General features: G+C 46.3%; 1 protein-coding gene across 5 annotated transcripts in view; it reads left to right on the top strand.

Moving 5' to 3' along the window:
• The window catches only part of COL26A1 (collagen type XXVI alpha 1 chain), a 174,033-nt gene extending 150,798 nt beyond the window's left edge, over nucleotides 1-23,235 (top strand). For 3 of the 5 annotated variants that reach the window (XM_077188744.1, XM_077188741.1, XM_077188740.1), the window contains exons 9-15: nucleotides 4,831-4,923; nucleotides 6,469-6,530; nucleotides 8,883-8,945; nucleotides 12,945-12,989; nucleotides 14,274-14,318; nucleotides 14,913-14,997; nucleotides 19,589-23,235. In XM_077188744.1, coding sequence (XP_077044859.1) covers nucleotides 4,831-4,923; nucleotides 6,469-6,530; nucleotides 8,883-8,945; nucleotides 12,945-12,989; nucleotides 14,274-14,318; nucleotides 14,913-14,997; nucleotides 19,589-19,761 — 566 coding nt within the window. In that variant the 3' untranslated portion in view covers nucleotides 19,762-23,235. The remainder of the gene's footprint in view (nucleotides 1-4,830; nucleotides 4,924-6,468; nucleotides 6,531-8,882; nucleotides 8,946-12,944; nucleotides 12,990-14,273; nucleotides 14,319-14,912; nucleotides 14,998-19,588) is intronic. The other 2 variants (XM_077188742.1, XM_077188743.1) reach the window with 2 other exon arrangements.
• The last annotated feature ends 947 nt before the right edge of the window (nucleotides 23,236-24,182 follow it).

Below are 24,182 nucleotides of genomic sequence, written 5' to 3'. Positions count from 1 at the left end.
AAAATACACATCAACATGCTGCATTCTTCAGCCTGAGAACAAGGGAGTTTTGCATTGCAGTTGTCTCACTCCTCTCAGGGTCACACATTCTGCCTTTTATTCCAAGTAATCCCTAGGGATGGTTTGGGTGCTGCTGCTGCCCCCTCCCTCCAACCACCCTTTGAATCAAACTCTTCCTTGTGATCAGTGGATAAATTAAAAAGTGAATAAAGGCTTCCCAGCTGATGGGTGAGGAGGGTGGACTCAGTGTTGTGCCCAAATGGGAGAGGATAAATGGTGGATAATTATTTCTATTGTCTCTGCAGCACAGGGACTTGAGAGCAGTGAGGAGATGGTGACTGCTCCATTTCCATCCCTGGCATCCCTAAACATTCCTCCCTCCATGCCTGTGCATTTCTTGGTTTGCAGAAGGAGTAGCCCAAAACTTTATGACACTTTTTCTTCATACAAATCCAGCTGCAAGTATCTATGCCACCATGACAATGTTCTGGCAGTATCAAGTTTATTTTCTTACCATTTTTCCTCTCTGTTGGCTGATTTTGCCTCCCACAGGCTGGTTGAAAGCTGATCTTCTGCCACCAGTAAAACTTAGCCTTGTAAATTCTGTTTAGCTTTTTAAAAATGTATTTACTTGTTTTGAAAGGAGCTCTCTGAAAACTATAAAGACAAAATTCCAGCTGCTGACAGCAGAGGGAAGCATATTCCTGCTAATGGGAATGAGATGTGAGAGCTGTATCAGGTCATTGTTATTATAAAGAGTTTGGTTCTGCCTGAACATGGTTAATGCCTGTGCCTTTATTAATTGCAGCAAGTTCCTGTTGGCAATATTTATCTGCAGGCAGAAGCCAGAAATAGAGAGACAAATATTTTCTCAGTTTCCCTGTGCTGTGGTAAAAGAAATGGTCCCACTTTTTCCCCTCCAGATCAGGTAGCAGAAAAAAAATTAAGACAGGATTACTTAATTTCCATCCTGTCTCAACAAATCAAGGCTATAATGGGGGAATTTATCCCTTAGTCAGAAACCTCAGCCCTCAGCCAGAAGCTGAGCTGCTGTTCCCCACTGCTGCTGCTACTGGGATCTCTCCCTTAAAAATGAGTGATCAGGTACATGGGCTAGAGCCAGCTCATTCCTATTCCTTGTGCTAACATTGGTGATTTCTAGGGAATAGTTAGGGAAAATAATGCAACTCCCACTCTTGAGGGCTGTTTCCTTCCAGCTCAAAGATCTGCCAAGGACACATGAAATAAAATTAACCTGTTTGCATAGAATCACTGTTGGAAAAGAACTCCAAGATCAAGTCCAGCCATCAACCCATGTCCCCAGGGGCCACAGCCACACATTTTTACCACTTCCAGGGAAGGTGACTCCACCACTCCCTGAGGGAGAGCCAGGGGAAACTGAGGCAGAGCAGCTGATGGTGTGCCCAGCATGTCAGAGCTGATAAGGGAATGGGATCCTTGCAGCAGCAGCATCCCAGCTGCAGCAGGGCCCTGCCTGAGGAAGGAGAACAGAGCAGGGGAAGTGAAGGGGAAGGGGAAGGAGGAAAGGAATTGAGAAAACTGATTTCTTTCCAAGTGTGCCCTGAGCTGCCTTTGCTGCTGTGGCTGGGCAGCTTTCCCTGTGTCCTTCAGGGCATTTCTGTGCTGTTTCAGGGTGTCTCTGTTCCATTCCAGGGAACACAGGTGCTCCTGCCTGGCCAGGCCACCCTGGTTTCACTCCTCCCCTTGGCTTGGAAAGCTCCTGGAGCAAATTCAGTATCAAGGACTTCTCAAATGAAGCATTGTTTGCTGCTTTGGGGTGCCCAGGAGAAACACTGAATTCACTGAAACAGAATCCAGCTCTTGGGCCCAGCAGAGCCTGGGTCAGTGCAGGAGGTGCCTGACAAGGGAAGATTCCTGCTACCATTTGATGCTATTTTGTGGCTGCTCTAACAATCTCCAGCTGCAGAGAGCCCCAGAATGCCCCCATTTATAAGGGAGTTTATAAGGAGATACAAGTTCTCCCTGCTGCTTTATGAGAACATGGAGGCAATCCCTTAAAAACACATGAGGGTTGTGTTTGTTAAAACACTTCAGTCCCATTTCATTCACAGTGTGTTTCATTCAGAGCTGATCCTGGAAAGAAACCTGGCTCTGAAGGAAGTGGCCAGGAAGGAGCTGGCACAGTCCTGTGCTGCCCAGGCCAGGCAGGAGCTGCTGAGCCCAAGGGTTGTTGATCAGAGCTCTCTTCTGTGTCACAATCATGGAATCACCTTGCATTAAATAATGTTGAGTCAAATGTCAGGAGGGGTGGATTTGTGGGAGTAACTGTCATGGTAATAATGTGCCATTTAGCTGGAATGTTTTGTAACCCAAATCTTTATCCCTGGCTCACCTCCAGCAGAAATTAAACCCTGGTTGTTTTCTGTCCATCCTCTGCCCCTCTCAGTGGATGTGCAGTTGATTTTGTTGATCACTTTAAAAACAAAAAGCTCTGCAGCTGTTTATGCCTTCACTGCTGTTTGATGCTCATTTCCCAATTTCATCTTACTCCCAAGCTGTGATGGATTTTGACATGGTCAAATAAAACTCAAATTAATTGGATTACACACTTCACTGGGGTACCTTTCCTCCTGAACATGAGAAGAGTCTCAGTTGTTTTGTTTCAGGGCTCTGAGGAGGGGGAAGATGAATGGGTTTAGAAACAACAGTCGGATAAATACCTGTTTGCATTCAGGCTTAGGCACAAAATGTGGTTCTTGGAGGGATCTGGGTTGGATCTTGTGCTGTCCTGCTGCCAGGAAAGCATTGCAGAGGTATCCTGTCATCCTTGGCAGCCCAAGCCATTGCACAGTTTCCCCTGGAACTGCTTTCAAACACCTGCCTTGGAAGTTCTCTCTATCACTGCTCCAGAAGCTGGGAAGGCTTCACAATGTGGCTGCTAAAATTTCTGGAGAGTTCAGCTTCTGACCTAAGGGCTGGACTCTGCAGAGTAAGCAAACACCTTTCTGACCTTCCTGGTGTCACTTGGCATTTACAGTGACACATTCCCAGCCTTTTCCTGCCCAGGGTTCCCCTGAATTTTACTGTCATGAGTTACAGGGATGGGTGGAAGGAAACATGAGTGAGGTCAATTTTATTATATTTCTATGATCTATTATAAAAATATATTTTATATATTTATATTTTATTATATTTGTATTATTATATATTTTATACATTCTTACAAAACTCATAAGTTTACACTTTACTCATTGGTCACAAGAGACAAACAAAGTGCTATTGGAACAGGCAGGTGCAGGTTTCTCTTATTTATCCTTCTTTCTTTCTTGGTTTCTGTGTCAATGACCTTGGTAGAAAATTCTTTCAGGGGTAAACATGGATCCTCTTATCAAAGTTCTCTATGGCTCCCAGAAGTGTCTGCAAAACCTCTCCCACAGCAGCCCTGGAGAGCAGGGGCAGGTGCTCCAGGAGCCCCAATTCAGCACCTGCAGCTCTGCCGGCCCAGGCCAGCAACGGGCGCCAGAGCCCCGCGGAGAGAGCCCGGCTGGGCCCGGGGTAACTGAGAGCCTGGCTGGGCCCGGGTTAACTGAGAGCCTGGATGGGACCGAGACTAACTGAGAGCCCAGCTGGGCCCGGGTTAACTGAGAGCCTGGCTGGGCTTGGGGTAACTGAGAGCCTGGATGGGCTCGGGTTAACTGAGAGCCTGGATGGGTCCGGGTTAACTGAGAGCCTGGATGGGCCCGGGTTAACTGAGAGCCCGGCTGGGCCTGGGGTAACTGAGAGCCTGGATGGGCCCGGGTTAACTGAGAGCCTGGATGGGCCCGGGTTAACTGAGAGCCCGGCTGGGCCCGGCGTAACTGAGAGCCTGGCTGGGCTTGGGTTAACTGAGAGCCCGGCTGGGCCCGGGTTAACTGAGAGCCTGGATGGGCTTGGGTCTAACTGAGAGCCTGGATGGGACCGAGACTAACTGAGAGCCTGGATGGGCTCAGGTTAACTGAGAGCCCGGCTGGGACCGAGATTAACTGAGAGCCCGGCTGGGCCCGGGTTAACTGAGAGCCTGGCTGGGCCCGGGTTAACTGAGAGCCCGGCTGGGCCCGGGTTAACTGAGAGCCTGGCTGGGACCGAGATTAACTGAGAGCCCGGCTGGGCCCGGGTTAACTGAGAGCCTGGCTGGGCCCGGGTTAACTGAGAGCCTGGCTGGGCCCGGGTTAACTGAGAGCCTGGATGGGCCCGGGTTAACTGAGAGGCCGGCTGGGCTTGGGTTAACTGAGAGCCTGGATGGCCTCGGGTTAACTGAGAGCCTGGATGGGCTTGGGTTAACTGAGAGCCCGGCTGGGCTTGGGTTAACTGAGAGCCTGGATGGTCTCGGGTTAACTGAGAGCCTGGCTGGGCTTGGGTTAACTGAGAGCCCGGCTGGGCTTGGGTTAACTGAGAGCCTGGATGGGCTCAGGTTAACTGAGAGCCTGGCTGGGCTTGGGGTAACTGAGAGCCTGGATGGGCTCGGGTCTAACTGAGAGCCTGGATGGGACTGAGACTAACTGAGAGCCTGGATGGGCTCGGGTCTAACTGAGAGCCTGGATGGGACTGAGACTAACTGAGAGCCTGGATGGGCTCGGGTTAACTGAGAGCCTGGCTGGGATCGAGACTAACTGAGAGCCTGGATGGGATCGGGTCTAACTGAGAGCCCGGCTGGGCTCGGGTTAACTGAGAGCCTGGATGGGCTTGACATTAACTGTGATCATGAGTGGACTCGGGACTGACTGTGACCCTGCCTGTGACCCTGCCTGTGACCCTGTGTGTGACCCTGCCTGTGACCCTGTGTGTGACCCTGCCTGTGCTCTGTTGCAGATGGAGAAGCCCAGCTGGCCTCCACCGTCATCGACACCATCCTGGCAGGGCTGCCCGGCCCGCGGGGAGCCCCGGGGCCTGTGGGGCCACCAGGTGACAGCCGGGGCTGGGCTCAGGATGGGCTCAGGATGGGCTCAGGATGGGCTCGGGGCTGGGCTCAGCTCAGGGATGGGCTCAGAGCTGGGCTTGGGGATGGGCTCAGAGCTGGGCTCGGGGTTGGGCTCAGGGATGGGCTCAGAGCTGGGCTCGGGGCTGGGCTCAGGGATGGGCTTGGAGATGGGCTCTGAGCTGGGCTCAGGGATGGGCCCAGGGATGGGCTTAGGGCTGGCAGGGCAGGAGGATGGCAAAGTCCCTCTGATGGAGAGTTGATGGTCTGTGGGTGCCTGCAGGGGAGGGGAGGGCTCCTCACTGGCAAGAAGTAACTGGGTTTTCATCTGTTGATAGTGGCTGATTGTTTGACCTTTACATCTTGAGAAAGGGGCTAATTATTAAAAGCTGTTTTTAAAAGTAGGTTGTTCAGTGATTCCTTCCTGAGAGCAGAGCTGTTCTCTCCCTGCTGCAAACCTGTCCTGTCACTGCAGAGCTGCACCAAGTAGGGGCTGGCCAGAGGCTCTGTGATGTCTGTGAAGACTTTGGAGCCAGTTTGAGCAATTCCAGATTTTCACCAGTGTAACTGAAATCAGAATCTGAGATGAAAATTCAGTGACAAGCCTTCTTTCTCTCTGTGCTGATGGGTGGCTTAAATGATAATATTCCTGCAAACGTCAGCACTTCCCTGTATGATGCATATTTAGGAGTCAACTCCCATTAGTTGCAGAAAAGGCTTCTCCTTTCATTATGAGGGCCTTTCATTTATCCTTCAATTCCTTTATTCTTTGACTTAAGCATTTGTATGGTGCATTAATGATTGAGGCTGATTCAGCTGTACTTTGTGTATAATGTCCACATTGTTTCATCTCAAGGGTTGTGACAACTAAAGCAGAGAGGAGTGTTGCTAAGTTCAGGCTAAGCAAATATCCTGTCTCCCATCTGCAGGTATAATTTAACAGCTACTGTTGAGATATAATTATTTTTTCAAAAGGAATGAATCTGTTAAGTCACTGTGTGAGACAAGTTGACCTGTTTAGATGGTGCTTAACTCATCCTGGAAGCAGCTCTCCTGTGGTACAGATTTTAAATTAATTTATTGCCACTGCAGTGAGTGAAGACCAAGAGAGAGCTTTGCTTGCCCCTCTCAGCCTCTCCTGTTTCTGACCAAGTGCAGCAGCCCTGGGGCTTCCCTTGCCCCCTGAGATTGTTTCAGGACCAGCACCTGCAGTGTCTCGCTCTCATGGAGCTGTTCCATGGATCCAGTTTATGTTTTCTCAAGGAATTATTTATTTTTCTTTAAGGAATGGAAATGTGGATGTTACTGACGTCTTTCCTGCCTATTTTCACCATTTTTTCCCCTCCAGAGCTCTAGCATCCCCCCTAGGATGTGTTCTGTCAGGATGTGGGTGTTCAGCAATGCAGTGTTGGATGAAGGGTTCTCACTCATTGGGAGACTCAGCAGAGCATGAAAGAAGAGCATGCCTTTGGAATTTAGGGTTCTTCCTCCTAAATTTCCTTAACATTGTCTCCAATTTTGATTCCCACCAGGGCCACCAGGTGCTTCAGGACCCAAAGGGCCCCCAGGACCCATTGGAGCCCCTGGATCACAAGTAAGGTGCTTTGGTGCTTTGGGATGAAGGGCAGAGGGGGGTCAGGGGTGAAACATCATCCCATGCACCAGGAGGGAGAGTAATCTTAGATCTGCTGTTTTGTGCCCCATGAAATTCTGTGATTTAATTCCTTTTCCTGTGATTTATTTCCTTTTGCTCATTCTGGATTAAGAGGTTGAAATGGTTGTGCTTTCCAGAGTTTCCCTTAATCATAACAACACACTGTGCTGCTGCTGTGTCAAAACATTTCACTGTGGCCTGAGTTGATGCAAAGGATCTGACATGGGCTTTACTAACACAGTGATAGAAAAAACTCTGCATTTCCTGTGGAACACATAAAAAGAACAAAAAGGCATCAATGGGAATTCACCAATTCACCAGAGTGAACGTGCTAAGCCTACTTTTCCAGACATAGCACTTTCTATTCAAGAAAAATATCACAAATTCCCATCAGTTTGATTATTTATTGATACAAACATTGTGGAGGGGGGAGATAATAATGGAGTGGGAAAAACTCACTCCAAAGAATTTATGGTAGAAGAAGGGCACAGTGCTCACATGGATGGAAAAAGCTGATTAAATGGAAAGAAGTGAAGTCATGAATAGGGAACTGCCAAACTGCTCCAAGCTGTGGTTGGCTGATACAAAGGGGCTCAGTTTTGGGAAGAATATTGCTCAATGTGGAAGTAAAACAGCAGCATCAGATTTTTCAAGGAATCCCACATGGCTGGAGAGCACAGAGAAAGGTTAAGTAACTTTGTAGAGGGATGTAACTCAGATCTGGTAAGAGGAGGTTTGGAACTGAAAATAGAGATTTTTCCTATGTGTTTATTAACCACTTTGAAGAAGCAATGAACAACATTGCTTCTTCAAAGGCAATGAAGGAAAGTTAGGGGAACCTAGGGAAAGTTTGCCAGTGTAGCAGAATCCTTTCAATTAGGAAATACTCTGGAGAACAATGAGAAACTCCAGATAGATACAAACACAGTGAGAGATTTGGCAGCCAAATGACAGATGCAGTTTAACATCATTAAATATAAGGTAATTCACAATTCATAAGTAGATTCTGCAGCAGAGTCTGGCTTTTTGACGTGCAGCACACACTGTAAGCCTTTTATTTTTTGCAAAACTGTGGAATTCAGTGTTCTTGAGCATCCCTGTCTCACCACACATCAAAGGATGCTTAGGACACTTGGGCTTTGTCCATGCTGCATGTTTGACATAAGGCCAAGCCTGGTGTGTGCCCTACCTCGTTTGGCAGCCCCAGGGAACCTCCTAAGCCAGGCCTAAGTCTCTGAATGCTTGGTGGAGAGCTCAGCTGAGCTGGTGGGGCTGGCTGCAGGCAGGGAACAACGTGCTGCTGGTGAGCACTGCTGGCTCCCAGCTGAAACGGGAGAGGGCTCCTCATTTGCACCCTTAAATCACACATGTGCCACCTCCTTGGGTCTGAGCTCCTCACAGCAAAGTTCCTCTCTCTGAGCCTACAAAATCCATTTCTCTGGGTGCTGATGTGGGGATTTGTGGGGCTGTTCCTAACCAGGCTGGCTCAAATCCCCAGTGGCCTGGAGGGGAGCTCCAGACTCACTTCTGCAGCCTCCAAGACAACGTGCGAGTGACTTGAGGTGGAAAAAAAGCATCTTGTACGTGGCTGTGGGGAGAAGGAGAGCTGACAGGCTGAATATAAACAAACAATATTGTTCTCTCTTGGTCTGGTTAATAACTCTGGCTTCTCTGGGTGGATAAGTGAAGAATTTGGATCGATTTCTGCATAGCAGTTCAATTAGTAGAAATCTGGAGACTGTGCCCTTCTTAGCCATTGGTGACTGCTTTATAGATTTGTTCAACCCAGGGAGTAAAATTATTAGCAGAGATTGGGCTTAATTTCAAAATTGTTTATTAGGGTGAGTGAATAGCTTCAAAATAATTTCCACTACACAATCCAATTAATTTTCAGGTATGTGTGCTTGCTCCTGCCACCCACTGAGGCAATTAAGAAGAAGGGGGAAGCAGTGGGGATTTTTAAGCTAAACACACTACCTGTGTATTCATTTCTTCTTGGTAACTGAGAACAAGAACTGTCCTGTCATACTGACCCCAAAAAAATGTTACATCAGGGGCCTGCAGTGCATTAAAAGAACCAAATAGAGGAATCTGCAGAAAGTGCAGGGCTTGGGATATCTGCAAACAGAGCTCCTGTTGTGTGTGCTTGAAGGAAAAAGAGAATCCAGCCCAATTGCTTAATGGGTGTATGAGGTTTTCAGGAGCTGAGGATCACTGGGAAGTGTATTCACTACACCTACACAAAGGTTGCACAGTAGAAATTAATTCCTTCTCATTCTGCATCTCTTCCAGGGCTTGCCAGGATCTCCAGGACAGCCTGGACCAAAAGGATCCAAAGGAGACCGAGGAGAGAGAGTAAGGTTTTACAGGCACAGGGAGATTCCCACAGCATCTGGGGGCTGTGGAATTTTACACAGCCCAGGTCTCACAGGTGCAGTGGGACCACAGCCACCACCAACTGTAAATTCAGTTTCTGGGGTTTCTGCAAGAACCAAGATGAGGTTTCCTGTACAGAGAAAAAGTTGGATTCCTTGCAAAGTCAGGTATTCCCCAAAGAGATTAGCAGATTTTCTAATTTAGATTTACTAATTTAGATTTGCTACCCCAAAGAGGTAGCAAAGGCATGGTGGATAAAGGCCTGTGGAGACCAATTTTGTTCCTCCAGCCAATTCTGTTTAGTGTGGGGTGTTTTGAGAGGTCTAACTGAACTCTTCCTTCTGTGGCACTAAGGCTTTAAAAACTCACCAGCCTTTTCCTGAACCAAAGTCATTCCTCAGGTCTAATGATGTTCTTAACATATTTGGAATACTGAAGTCATGTTCTTAATGTTTTTGTGCCTCAATCCTTAGAGGGCTGTCCAGTGCTGATAACTAAACAGAGAACCAAAAGGCTGCTTGAATATTAATTCCAAACTGGTGAAATTTAGGAACTACCAGAGAAATAGAATGTTAATTCCAAACTGGTGAAGTTTAGGAACTACCAGAGAAATATCTGACAAGGGTATAAATGTGTCAGATTCCCAGCCCAGCATTCAGGCACTGGGAAGGGTTTGAAAGGGGAATTTGGGCCTTTGGCTGCTTCTGTCCAGCTGAGCTGCCAAAAGGTCATGGTCTGAAATCTCTGGGTGAGTCTAGGAGCACAAAATCACTTGAGAGGGGAGTGGGTGGGAGAGGATCATCAGCCCTTAGGTCTGAAATGGGCACCATGGACTGTGGGGAACCACTGAGACCCCAGCATGGAGAGAGCCAAAGGAGGGGACAAGGACAAGCAGGGAAACATTGTTTGGATGTGGTTCCTGTGAAGTGATGGATGCCTGCAGTGGTGCTGCACTGCCCCAGCTGTGGGACACAAGCTCCCTTTGCTCCCAGCTTTCCTGTCCCACAGATGGGGGTGATGGGGGCTGCAGGTGTGTGATTCCCCCATGACAGAGCCTCCTCTGCATTCCTGCTCCCCTTCCAACCCAGCAGAGCAGAGGATGCCTGAAAGAGCCAGGACAGGGAACTGCAGATCAGTGAACTCCAATGTGCTGCCTTCTCAAATTCCTGGGAATAACCAGCCACAGACAAACTGCTCCTCTGTGCACACTGTGCAAGGTGCTTGCTTCACCCCTCCTGAGGCATCAGGAGCAGCAGAGATCTGAGGGTGAAGCACATCTGCCTTTGGAAATCTCTGTTATAATTTAGTTTTGGGTGCTTGGTCCTGTTCTTGTGTAAGAAATCACTTGCACTTCCCTGGAAGACAGAGTGGCTTTTGGTCATTTTTTGTAACATTTTCCTTGTGCAGCTCAGCCAGTTTGGGCATGACTTGGCTTTACAAATTGATTGCAGACTGGTGGAGTTCTGGGACTAGAATTCAAGATTCTGGTAGAGAGCAAAACCTGAACTGATTACCAACTGCATCTCATTGCCATACAATCTTTATTTTCAGCTTAAAAGAAATAGAAGGGGATGGTGTGTGGCAAAGTGTCACATTTACATCCAGGAAACTGATAAAACTTTTCCTTGATGATTTATTTAACATTTTGCTCTAGTTTTTGGTCAACCATATTACTAATATTACTCCTAATATACCATATTATTACTACACTTATTTTGAAACAAAATCCTGTTGCATTGTGTCTATTTACTCTAGACAGATCCCTTAGAATTTGGTTTTGTTCCTTCCTTGCTGGGGATTTAGAATTGTAATTCTCCTCTTAGGTTTAGGACAAATGAGATTTTCAAATATCAAAATATCTTGATAAAAAGGAAAAAAAAAAAAAAACAAACAACCCATATTTCCAGTTAGTGTGGAAAGGGAAGCTGCCAGCTTTTTCTGTCAGAATTTCTGTAGGATGCTCTGTGTGCTTTTTGTCTTTTGTGAGTGTGGCTTTGAATGCTGGTTTTGACAACTACATGCTGCAATTTTGGGTTTGGTGGATAAAAACGAGGGCTTGAGCAGAGGAGCTGTGCAGCTGCAAAGAAAAGCAGAGAGGAGGGGGAGGTTTACAACATCTACTGAGATTTGAGAAAATGTTATTATACATTCTTCCTGCTTAATCTTGGAGAGAACAGATGTGGGAGAGACCTGCAGCAGTCAGAGCACAGCCCCTGGATGGCTCAGCTCTGTGTGCTGCTCACGCTCAGCCTCTGCTCATCCCAGGCACTGCCAGCCAGGGAGGCTCCCCAGCATCTCCAGGCAAAGCCAGGGAGGCCTGGGATAAAAGATATTGCCAACATCCAGCCTAAATATCCTTTGATCCCCTTTAAGCTGATAACATCCTTTCTGTTCCTCCTGGACACGGAGTACAGGCTGTTTATGTATTTTCAGTCTGTTGTTGTGCTCCTCTCTGAGATTTTTCCTCTTGCCTGTGCTTTTTCACAAGCTTTGCTCCCTCCAGTGCAGAATCCAAGTGTTTCCCTTTGAAGATACTGGGAGCACCTGACAAACTGGGCTTTTCTCCCTGTCCATAGGGGTCTGTTCCTGGTGCTGGCAAGGCATTCCATAGGAACTCATTCCATGGGGATGTTCTGTAGGTGCCCCTTGGTTTTATACAAATTTGATGGACACAAACCCAGCAGTTCTCCCTTTCCACTACCACATATGCAGTATATGTATATATATAATACCATATATTATATATACATATACTACATATACACACATGTATATATTTGAACATATATTTGTACATGTACATATACTACATACACACACATGTATATATTTGAACATATATTTGTACATGTACATATACTACATACACACACATGTATATATTTGTACATATATTTGTACATGTACATATACTACATACACACACACATGTATATATTTGTACATATATTTGTACATGTACATATACTACATATACACACATGTATATATTTGAACATATATTTGTACATGTACATATACTACATACACACACATGTATATATTTGTACATGTACATGTATGAGTATATTTTTTGGGGAGGAAAAAGGATGGGTTTGTTGCTCTGTGTGTCTACAGAGGAAGAGCCAGGGGAAATATGAAATATGTGGCTGTTTCATTAATGGATTTCTATGAATGCTTTTACATTTTGCCTCTTCTTCCCAAGCTCCTGCTTTCTCACTAAATAACCTATAACTGCTTTCCTGGTCAGGGATTCTGCCCTGTCCCAGCTGCTCCAGAATGGGAACCCTGGGGAGGAAAACAGGGAAGAAAAAAAAGATGTTCAGTTCAACAGCATTTCATTCTGCCCCAAACCAACACATACTAGTTCAAACTGTTTCTCTTAAAGAAAAAATAAAATAATTAAAAAAAAAAAAAGAACAAAAACCCCTCACTGAGAACAATGTGAAAATTAGCACAGCAGGAGAAAGAAACAAACCAACCAAAATATTGTGCCTGTGTTTTGATCAGTAGCAGTGGGGTGTGTGGAGCAGGAGCAGATTAAATCAGTGCTTGGTGGGAGTCCTGGGCTCTGTTCTGGCTGGGGCAGCATCACTTCTACCAGAGAGAAGAATGCAGTGTCTTTGTAAGGAACAAATCTCCAGCCAAATTCCTTCCTGCTATAATGTAACTGACTGCTGGAAAGTTCAGAAAACCTGCTAATCATCTTAGAGAGGGCACTGAGCTCAGGAGCTCTGTATCCAACCCAGCTCCTCCAGAGCCTGATGGGATTTGGAGCTGATACTTGACAGAAAACCATAACCCCCTTTTGCTGTCTCTAAGTGATAATGTCAAGGGAGAGGAATTTTTTTTACACATTATCCCAAGTGTAAGGGTTTTTTTTCCATTAAGCCATCTTAATTCCAGTAGTAAAAATTACACTGTGTTCTTGTCAAGTGGCAAAGTATCTCCTAATGACACTGCCTTTATTTCCAACAGGGGCAAGCAGGTCTGCCTGGAGAGAGGGGCATTAAGGGACTTCCTGTAAGTGCTGCACTCCTGGGTGGTGCCAGGCTCAGGTGGGGCTGGTGCCTGGCACTGCAGGTGCCACTGGAGCTGCTTCTGAGCTGAGCTCTGCTGGTTCCAGCTCAGACATTTGTTCCAGACACCCTCACCTTAACAAATCCCTCTGCAAATGAGAGATTCCTGTGTAAAGCACAGTGCTGATGTGACATGGGGGGATCAGGGGGGCTGGGCTGTGCCTGCAGGTCCCTCTGGGCACACACAGGAGCTCCTGCACCAGCAGAGCCCAAAGGTGGGCACAGTTAAACAGCTCAAAGTCCATCAGCTGCTCTCAACTCCCTCCTGCACCTCAGCTGGCCAAGCTGAGCTGGAAACCCTGTGATGAGGTTAAGAGATGTGTCCAAATGATTTTTTGGCAATACCCAGACAGGTGCCCAGAGGAGATGTCTGCACTGGCACACATGGCCAGTGGAAACAAACCAATGGTGATGAAGGTTGGCTGACAGAGACCTAGTGGAGAAAATTGGAGTTTTTTTGGCTGGCAGCTTCCAGAGAAGCCCCAGAGCCTCTGGGAGGGTTCTCATGTCTCTTCCTCGGTTCCACCTCATCATTTCATACAATTCACACAACCTTTTCCTTGGTCCTTCCTCCTGTGCTCACCTCTGCTTTGCAAATGTCCAACAAGTTTGAGGAGGCCAAGCCTTCCCACTCTATTTTAGACTGTTAGTTTTGTTTTATCTTTAGCTTAGAGTGGTTGAATCTCTCCCTGTCATCTGCTCTTCAGAAAGTGCATGAACCTCCTGGCTGGGGGGAAACATGGGAGCAATGTTCACAGCACAGAGAGATCTTTGTTCAAGAAAAGCTTAATGAGCATCTTCAGAGGCAGAAAGTGATGTGACTAATTAATGAAAGCAGAATGGAGGGGTTTTCTGTTCTAAATCAGGATGAAAACGTGCATTTTGGGGCTAAAGGAGCAATTTATCTGTGGTTTAGCACACATGTTGTTCACTGAGAGCCCAGTGAGATGTCTGTGGCCATGGGGGGCCCAGCCATGGCAGGTGGCTCCTCCTGCAGCCTGGCCACTCCTGGACAAGTTCATTTGTGTTGGAAGTGGTGGTGACATCCTGGGAAGCTGACAGCAGCCAGGTCAAAGCTCAGGAGAGCACTGTGGCCCTTGGCATGAAGGTCCATGTGTTTCCTGCTGGTGAAATGCTTCTTTAATTTGCTCCTTTGGTGGGGAGGGATCCAAGGGCTCCTGGAAGGCTCCTCAGCCACATGTAACCAAGTTTCCTTCCTTTGTTTCAGGGTGAACCAGGCAAGAAGGGTGAGGAAGGAGACAAAGGTGCTGATGTAAGGATGTGTTTCTACTGTTTTACTTTTGGTTTTGTCACTTTGCTGCCCTTCAACCCTTTGACAGGTGGGTTTGGAGGGCCAGAGGGTGAGTCCACAGTTAAATGAGCAGAGCAAGAGTGCCTTGGGTTTGAATTTAATGTTTGGTCTGTGAGGTTTCCTTGGCCATGTTGTCACCATGTTCTTGAGCACCTCAGTCCCCAGAGATTGTTCTGTCACATGGAGCTGGTTGGGAATTGCTTCCCTGTTGTCCCTCCCAGCTGCTGAGGGACAGACTCCCAAAAGAGACCAAACTGCAACTGCAGAGCATTGGAGTTCTCACATCTCTGCTCTCAATCCCTAAAATACTTCCCAACATCTCTTTGGCCCTTCAAGCCCACACCTAAGGTGACAAGGACAGCAAACTACAGCTTGAGTGTACATGAGGAGCTCTTTGAACAGGGATTTCTCCTGCACTCCTGCTTTGGTCATCTCCTCTTTTGCATCTTTTCATTTTCAAACATGCACATGCAGGGTTTGGTGCTATGAAAGTGACATTATGGATAAGAAGCCTGTTTTGCAACACATTCCAATGTTTTGTTTTCTTCATTGCAGGGGGAAGGTGTCCAACAGCTTCGAGAGGCTCTGAAGATTTTAGCTGAGAGGGTATTGATCCTTGAGCACATGATAGGAATTCATGGTAAGCACTGCTGAGGTTTTCTTCTCCAGGGAACCAGGGCTCTGCTCAGGCTTGATGGTTAAACATCCTCCCACTCTCCTGAGCTCTCTGGTGTCTGTTCAAGCCCCATTTTCAAAACTAGGTACCATGAATTAGTTTTGAGTTGAGTTCCAGCAGCTGTACTGTTTCCTCTGGCTTTCCAGTAGCAGGTGAAATGACCCTTACAGTGATTTTTGTTACAGTTCAGGCAGCCAAGTCATGAGCAGCAGCTCAAGCCATGTGGCACAGATCATCCACCAGCTTCCCACAGAGCTGCTTGTTCAGGTCTTTAGGGCAGATTATTTAATCCTGTTAACAGCATCTTCCAAGTGACTTGAACACCTCTGAGGCCCTTGCTTTGTGCAGCACCAGGTTTTGCAGAGAAAGCCCAGACAGTGCTGCCATGTCACCCTGAAAATCAGTGATCTTCATGTCACCCTGAAAATCAGTGATCCCTAAACATTTTGTGATCATAACTTACATGAAACCTATTTTCAGAGTCAGATTTAAAGAAATTCCCATATGTTCTACATTCAGATAGATTTCTGTGATCTCTTGAGGCTGTTGGCTCTCCCATCACTGGGACAGTGAGTAGATAATTCCTCAAAGAATGTTCTCTTCCCTTAACCACAGGATGGTGTTGGTCATTGTCACAGGAGTTGGTTATTGCCAGACTGCTCCTTTTGGGGTAGCCAAGGATCAAATTCTCTCACAGCTGCCAAAATCTGCTGTGCCAGAACAACAAACACCTTCTGTGTTTCAGAAACACAGTTAGAGGCCAAATGTTTGGCTCTGCTACCCCAGCCTGTGAGCAGCAAACCTGCTCCATGGCACTGAGCAAGTCCCAGAGCACTTTTCTGTCCTTGACACGTGGAACCTCATTCCTGGCCTTGCTTGTGAGCCCACCTCACACCTCCCTTCAGATCAGCATCCACTTTTATTGGGATGTGGCCTTTGAGGACTGATTTAAGCTATGGGAATGCTAAGTAGCTGAAATGCCCAGCAGTCCTGACAGTGCCTCACTGCACAGTAATTCCATCCCAAGCACTTCAGGCAGCAATTTGGGCTCCCAGCCCTGCCTGGAGCCAGCAGAGCTGGGATGGAATTGCTGCTGGACCCTTGCAGTGCCAGGGCATGGCTGGCCTGGCCTGGAGCCTGCTCTGCTCTGTCACTGTAGGACACAAAACACGACGTGCACGTCGCTGCTCTCAGGGTGAAAAAAGAGAAGTTTATTTTCTGAATCCAACATTTATAGTTTTCTAAAAGTGACAGTGGATTGGAGGGTGAAAGTGCCACCTCTCCAATGACACTGGAGAAACCAACAGTCCATCAAATTTCTCTTCTTCCATGAAAGAATACAAAACAATGAGTTATTTACAAAAAGTGTGTGAGAAAGTCTGTTACAAGAATGTAAACATCAGAAGGCTTAGAAAATCTTAAAAAATCAGAGCAACACTGCTCAGTGGCCTCCTGCCCTTGGAGGCTCCAAGTGCTATTTCCAAAAGCAACAGGCAGCAACAGCATAAGATTTTTGGGAAACCCTGAATCACAACCCCATGATCCAGCCACACTCACCCTGACCTTACCTTTGCTCTAATCCTGCTTCACTTCACGTTTTCATTCCACGGGTAGAAAAATGTGGTTTTATACATTTTGTACAAAAATGTATTTTTATGCTGCTTTGCTTTGAACAGATAGAGGTACCAGGGAGATGCCCACTCAATTTCCTAGGCAGCAACCCATGCCAGCTGGGGTGATCTCCAGGGAGGAGGGAAAGGGGGGTTCCCTGCATGAGTCCATTAGAAAAAGGGATTTACAAGATCCAGGGCCTGGGCCTCCTTTGGCTTTTACTTTGTACCTTCATTTATAGTGGTATAAAGCAAAAAAATCACATCCTTAGGAATCTTCTGTCGACCCTGGGAGTGGGGTTCACACACCTTGCTCCAGCAGAGCTGCCTGATTTAGCTGTTTTTCACATTCTCTGTGGAAATACAGCAGCAGCAAGGCATGTGCTGCTGTTATTTTGAAACAGTCATTTCAGCAAACCATTTGTATTGATCTGTTACTGCTTGGGATGGAGATGAGTTATTTACACCCATGTGTACTTCTATACCAGTGTAACTGCATCAGCAAAAATGGATGTTTTTTAATTGTGCACTGTGTTTAGGTCATATTTAAACACCTATATTGTATGACTTTAGGGGTTTTTTTGTCCCATAAGTATTGATAATTGTATTCCTACTCTGTGCTTTTGAAATAGTTCCATTCTTTCACTTCACACATATTTTAGGCCTTAAAAAATACTGTTTAGAAAGGGAACTTGGAAAGTAAGGCATATTTTCCTTGTGCAATTATGTTCATCTTCATGTATAAGGTTAAAAAAGCCCCAGCAAACAAAGAGAAAAGACATTAAATAACAAAAAATATTTTCCTTGAGCACAGACCTCCTTGGACTGAAAGGCACCACAGAGGTTTAAAGCACCCAGCACCAACTGCCTGGTCATGTTCCCAGTGTAGGTGTTAAGGACTTGACCACAGATTCTGGGGCAGCCCAGCTTCAAAACCCCACTCAGAAATGCCAATCCCATGCTCTCATTTTCCCAAGAAACTTCCCACTGAGTGTGGTTTCCAAAACCACAGCCAGCCAAGCAACAAGGCAAAACATCCCAGCAAACAAAGCTCTCCTCTGCCCTGGGAGGGCAGCTGGAGCTGACCTGGCCTGGGAGCTGCAGAGAGCAGCCCAGCAGGACACAGCAAAGCCCAAATTGTTTGGCAGGGTTTGGTGCCAGCAGACAGAGCCCAAATCCTCTGGCAGCCAAAATCTCATTGGAAACAGAAACGCTGCCTGGTGGGATGAAACCAAGGCTGGCATGTTGGGCTCCTGGCAGGGAAACACAAATACCCAGCTCTGGAGGCAGAAGGAAGAAGAAATTGGGCCATTGGAAATGATGAGGCAGATCAAGCCACCAGCATCTGTTGCTGAAAAGTGGCTCAGAGCAGTGTATATTGAATTTGTTCAGCTGAGGAAGAGCAGGAGGTTGTTACCTGGAGGTGCTCTGGGAGCAGGGACAGCCACCATCCATCCCCAGCATTATTGCTGATTTGTCTGCAGCCCAGGGTGGGTCAATCCTTCCATTCAATCCTTTCAGTGCCCCCAAATGTCCTTTACTAGGAATGAAATGGTACTTAAACCCTAACAGCATCACTGCCCACTGCCCACCAGCTCATCCTCCAACACCAGGAGTCTGTGGGCAGTGCTGAGTAGTTGCTGTAGTCCAAGTAATTTCATAATTAATATAAGAACAGTGTTGCCATGATATTTTCTGAAAAATCCCTTTGCCAGGATTTCTTCTCCTGGGAAGCTGAGAAGCCTCAGAAAAAATGAAAACAATAATTATCTGATTTGCTTCTCCTGTGTTTGCTGTTTTGGAATGTGGTCTGGAGCTCATTTACCAACAGGTGCATGTTTGATTGGTTTCATGTGAATTGTTTTAACTTAATGACCAATCACAGCCAGCTGTGTTGGACTCTGAGGAGTCAGTCACCAGTTATTATTCATTCTTGTTAAGCCTTCTGTCAGTATCCTCTCTTTCTTTAGTAATAATATAACATAACATAACATAACATAACATAACATAACATAACATAATATCAGCCTTCTGAGGACATGGAGTCAGATTCTCATCTCTTTCCTGGGGACTTCACAAACACAACAGAACAGCACTTTAGAAATGGAACTACAAAGGAGAACAGGCCCTGCAGTAGCAGCATTTACCCCAAAGATCTCAGGCAGAGCAGAAGGGAAACATCTCATGCAGGAGAAGTGTGGTGGCAGCAAAGCTGTAGCTCCAAAGCTGCATGGAGAGCAAACAGGAGGGAGATTGTGGGAATCCATAAAATCAGAGGGTTTTGGGAAAGCTGCAAAAGGCAGGCCTCAGAGACAGCAGAACTGTGATTAGAGCTAAGCAGTAGCCATGAGATTGGTCAGGAGAAAAATTATGTAAAAAGTAGAAAAGTAAGGACAAATAGAACAATGGACTGTGTGTTAACGCTTGTCTAGAATAACTCCCTAAGCTGCAGAAAAGTTTATCTAGTGAGATATTAGTGAGATATTAGGAAGTTCTAGGCTAAATAATGGAGCTCTGTGCATTGTGTTTGAAGGCTTACAAACAGGTATTGTATTTGAAATAAGCAGGCATTGTTTTAACCAAAGGTACCTGTGCTTGTAGTGGTTGGATGGAACTGTCAATGTGTTTTTGCTTTGTGTGATTGGTCAAAAAACTTTTAAAGTGAGTTGTAACATTGAATTCTTGATCTGCTGCCTGGGATGTGATCTGATGGCATCTTCCCATTGTCATAACCATGGAATGAGGCTGATGCTGGAAAATCAGACAGCTCAAGGCACGTTCCCAGCAGTCCTGTCCCATTTTCCCATCTGTGATTTGTACCCAGCCCCTGGCCAGTGATAGGAGCACACTGCTCCCACAAGAGGAACCACTCAGAAGGGCCCACGAGTGTCTTCCTCAGCCTCCCCTTTTAAATAGTGCTCTCCCATGACTTTCTCTCCTTACAGACTCTTTGTCTTCCATTGAGCCAGGCTCTGGACAGGATGTGATCCCAGGCTCCCCCCTGAGAAGCAGCATCAAGATCAAGCGAGGAGGACCCCGGCAGCCCCAGGCCCACCAGATCCTCTCCTCCCTGCTGGATGATGCTGAAGCCAGAAGGAGAAGCCACAGGATGAAGTAGGAGCATCTCTGTGTCCTCCCTGCCTGTTCTGCAGTTAAAGATCCAGTAGCCAGTGCTTAATTGCACCCTGCAGATGAAGAGGGTGGGAGGCTGCAGTGTTGGTGGCTGGGTTTCCTTCCCTGGCCAATTCTGAGCCCTGGTTGCAGGGAATGACTTATCCATAGCTCAGAGAGGGTTTTGAGAATGTTTTCCTTGATTTTGTTGTTTTGCCTTTGGAATAGCAGTTGTCAGGTGTCTCAGAAGCTGCCTACAGGAGTGGCACCTCCTGGCTGTGCCTCCAGGGTTTAACCCTGCCCTTGTTCTCTCCCTGCCCTTGACAGTCACTCAGTAAAGCTCTGCTTAACTGGCCAAGCCCATCCATCCCACCCAGAGCCAAAGCCAAGCCTCAGCCTTGTCCATTGCTGCAGTTGGAGACATCTGCTTTTATTTCCTGCATGACCTGCAAGGATTTCTTTTAAGCAAAGAACAAATTAGAATACAAATTACATTTACAAGTATTGCTCTGAAAATTCAGGTGGCTCTCTGGATTTTAGCAACAAAATCCTGGCTCTTCATGTTGCTAATTGCATGTGAGTGACATTATTTCTATTTGTGGTTGGCTAAACAAGGACTTTTGATGCAAATGTTCCTAGAAACATTGGCTTTCTGTCTATCTTCAGAGAGTTTAGACTATTTCTGTGAAAACATAGAGCAGTTTCCATGAGATATGATGGAATTGTGCAAGAATTTTCCCATACTGTGTTCAGCTTGTGCATACATCCAGAGATAATTAATTTAAGTGGTGGCAGTAGCTATTCACAGAAAAGGATATTTTGCAATAGTTTCTTAATCCTACAGCAATCAGAAGAAATGTTTTCACAGTGTTTTGTTCTAATCTTGTGAGTAAATCCTCACTATTTAGGTCTGGAGACAGTGTAGGAGCAAACCACAGCCTAGGGAATTAAAGTCTTGTCAAGAGCTTATCTTGCACTGAGAGTTAAATACAGAGTCATTTTACTTTTTGCAATAACTGGTTATTTTAGGGGAAGTACCAGCTTCCAGGTTTAAGAAGTTGAACCTGCCCTTCAGTGACAAATGAATCACCTGCTGTGCTAACCAGGTCAGACAAGCTGATGTCATCCATGTAGACAGTGATTTTTGTTAGAAGGGGGAGATTAATCAACAGAACTGACTGGACTGTTTTTTACTTTTTAATTCCCACATTCTGACAGTTCTCAAATTCAGCCCAGGACAAAAGTGAGCAAATGGAGTTGTGTTATGGCCCCTGTGCAGACCACAGCTGTGTGAGCAAGCTGGGCTGCACTGCTGCAGTGTTTCTGGCAGAGGCTTTCCAAAGAAAACACTCTGCAGTCCCTGAGTCCAGCACCCCAAGTGATCTTCCCAAGGCAAAGCCCGCTGGAAATGAGGCTAAAAATGGAGGAGCTCTGCCAGCCCAGCATCAGCCCCACATTAAACTGACTGCCCATAAACACTGTAAACATGGCAGTGCCACCAACAGAGACAATCCCAACCCTTCCTCTGAAGAACCTGGAGCCTGGTATTTCCAGAAATGAGCAGGTTACAGGCTCCTCTAGGTGAAGCCACCATGCCTTGACTTGGCCCTGCTCCTCAGGAGCCCAGCCACCCCCAGCCAGGTGAAATGGCAGAGCTGATGCTGAGCAAGCACCAGAACCTTCTTTTTCTGCTGTGCAGCTGAATAACAGCCAGCTGTGCTGGAGGCAGCAGGGAGCCAAGTCCCTGCCCTGCTTTTGCATCCTCCCCTGCTTGGTCAGTGCCAGCTGTGGGGCTCATTCAGCCCACCTGGTTCAGGTTGTGCTTCTGAGTGATTGAATTTCCCAAGAAACAAACCCAGAGTTTTGCAGGAGCCTGGGGAGGTCCCTGGCTGCACTCTGAGTTACAGCTGTGGTGTAGAGAGACAAGGAAATGAGTAAAACTCAAGTCCAGAAGGTTCCTGAGCTCAAGGAGCCATCCTGTATCTGCAATCTCTTGGGGAGAAGGAAATAAAGCCTCTGAATGCATCTCAGTTTCACCCCCAGCACTAATTCTAAACCCAGCCTTAACTCTGAGGAGTCTGAGGTGCTCTAAGAGCTCAAGTCCCTCCTGCACTACTGGCAAGAGCTCTGTTTGTGGCCAGCCAAGCAAGGTGCAGCCATGGGAACATTCTTGGAATAATCATTCCATCTAAGAATTAAATGTCAAAAAAAATTGGATGATTCCTGTGCAGGAGTTGAGAAGTACTTGGTTACCTCTGGGGTGAATTGGGACCATCTTGGTCTGGATCACATGGACACTCCAAGACCTCACTGGTGGCTTCCAGGAGATAAATCAGCCACTTGGTGTTGGAAAATCAGGCCTGGGGAGTGAGGAGAAATCTCAGTTCAGTCTAAACCCATGCACTGGGCAGGCTGGTGCCAGCTGTAGTCAAGGCCACAGGAACAATCTGTGCTCATGGCAGCTTCAGGAACCAAACCCAACCAAAGCAGTCTTTAAAAAGGGAAATGGGGAAATTCAGTTTCACTGGTCCTGTAGCTACGGGGTTGAATTTGGGGAAGAGGGAATACAATGAGGCCATTTTTACTTCCCTGGTATTTCAGAGGCTTCACACCGAACTGGAAGAGAAATCTTTCTTCCTCCAAGTTTGTCATCTGAATTCAAAGTACTGCTTTAGTCACTCACATTGCTGAGGCATTCATACTGACATGGATTTGGAATTTTATATTATTTAAAACAAATTACTGACAAGATGAAAGGAAAATTTAATGGAAGTTGTTTGCAATTAATCCTGCCAAGTCAATTGTCAAAAGGCTGTTCAAGTTTGGGTTGAGACCACTTTAATTATTGATAGTATGAGCTATGTAACTTTTTTCTCCTTGCTTTGTTTAGCCCCATCTCTCTGATGAGGTGCTGTATCTTTAAATGGGGCACAGCAGGATTGTACCAGATGGATTTTCTCTCCCTGCTGGGGTTCCATTCCTCTCCACTCACATGAGGGCTGTACTGCACTGTTGTGCCACCCCACTTCAATGACATTTAAAGGTGAGCACAGCCTCACACACTGACATTGATGAGACTGATGGCCAAGCAAACCACTCCAACCACATTCTCCATCATGGGCAGGATCCTGAGGTTCATTTCAGCCAGGGCATATAATGCTTCTTGCCATGTCTATGTAACTTAGGGGATTTATTTTGAATGCGTGCTCATTTAGAAATATATTTTAATTGAAATGTTTAGTGCTTTATCTTACATACATACTGTGCAATACCATAGTGTGTTCTTTTCTTTTTTTTTTTTTCCTAACACTTTTTTGAAGTTCCTGATGTTTGTTTGAGCTCCAGTGTGTTTTTGACTTGGCTCAGCTCTGGTAGTAGTAGTGTTTTCCTTGCCCTGAGCTAACCAGAAGCAGCACATTGCACAACAAAAACCCTTTGCAAGTCATGCACCCTCACATTCACCAGCAACCTGCAGCTCCTGGGAGGCTCCTCTCCAGAGGGTCTAATTTGCACTTACTGTAAGGAATTGCTAGCAACCCAGGGAAATAGGAATTAACTAGAGAGAAGAGCCCTCACCTGCTCCCACCAAACTCCAGAGGCATTTTGTGATCAACTTTCAAAGGAACAGGCCTTAAAAATCAGACCCAGCCCTGGAGCAGCACATGCAGGTGCTGGGTGGGCTCTGCTCCAGTGTCTGCCATGAGCTGTTGTCCCATGGGACCCTGAGCACTGTGACAAAGGCTTCCAGAGACAATAGGCTCCTGGACTTCCCTCCTGATGCAATGATTGGAAACCCATCCTCCTCCAGGTTTACATCTTCTGTCTGACTCAAGATGACATTCCACTGGGGGTGTAGGGGTTAAACTACTCAGAGTCTCTGTGATTTCTTGGTTTCCTGTGAAACCAAGGCATTGAAAGGTGCTATAATTGTTCACGAGGCACATGCCCAGCCACAGAAGGAAATGGTAACTTCTTCACCAGTTATTTTACACAGTACCTTTTTTATTTATATCAGTGTGTTTTGTATGTGTGCCAATGGTCCTGGCTTCTCTCCTGGGGATCAGCTTTACAACCATTTGGTCTTTTATAGGGCAGCCATAGGCAATATCTTGCAATCATGTGTAATTTCTTAACTTAGAGCAAGAATAAATCTCGTCTGACAGGATGAACTCATTTATGGCAGGCTTTAATGTTTGTTGTAAACACAACCTGTTTGTTCCACCTCTTGCATGGTTACTTATCTGTTTTCATATTGCTATGTTATTGTTCAAAATATCTATTTCTCTTTATTTGCTATGGGGTTTGTTACTGTATATGGAATGTTTTGTATTCAGCATTTTCTTACGGAGCAGAGTGGGAACAGTATTCAAGGACCCACAAATACCAAAGACCTTTCATGTAATGCACTGAGAAATAAACTTACTGTAA

The sequence above is a fragment of the Agelaius phoeniceus genome, chromosome 20 (assembly GCF_051311805.1).
Source record: "Agelaius phoeniceus isolate bAgePho1 chromosome 20, bAgePho1.hap1, whole genome shotgun sequence".
NCBI lineage: Eukaryota > Metazoa > Chordata > Aves > Passeriformes > Icteridae > Agelaius > Agelaius phoeniceus.
This window is presented reverse-complemented; position numbering and strand designations above follow the sequence as displayed.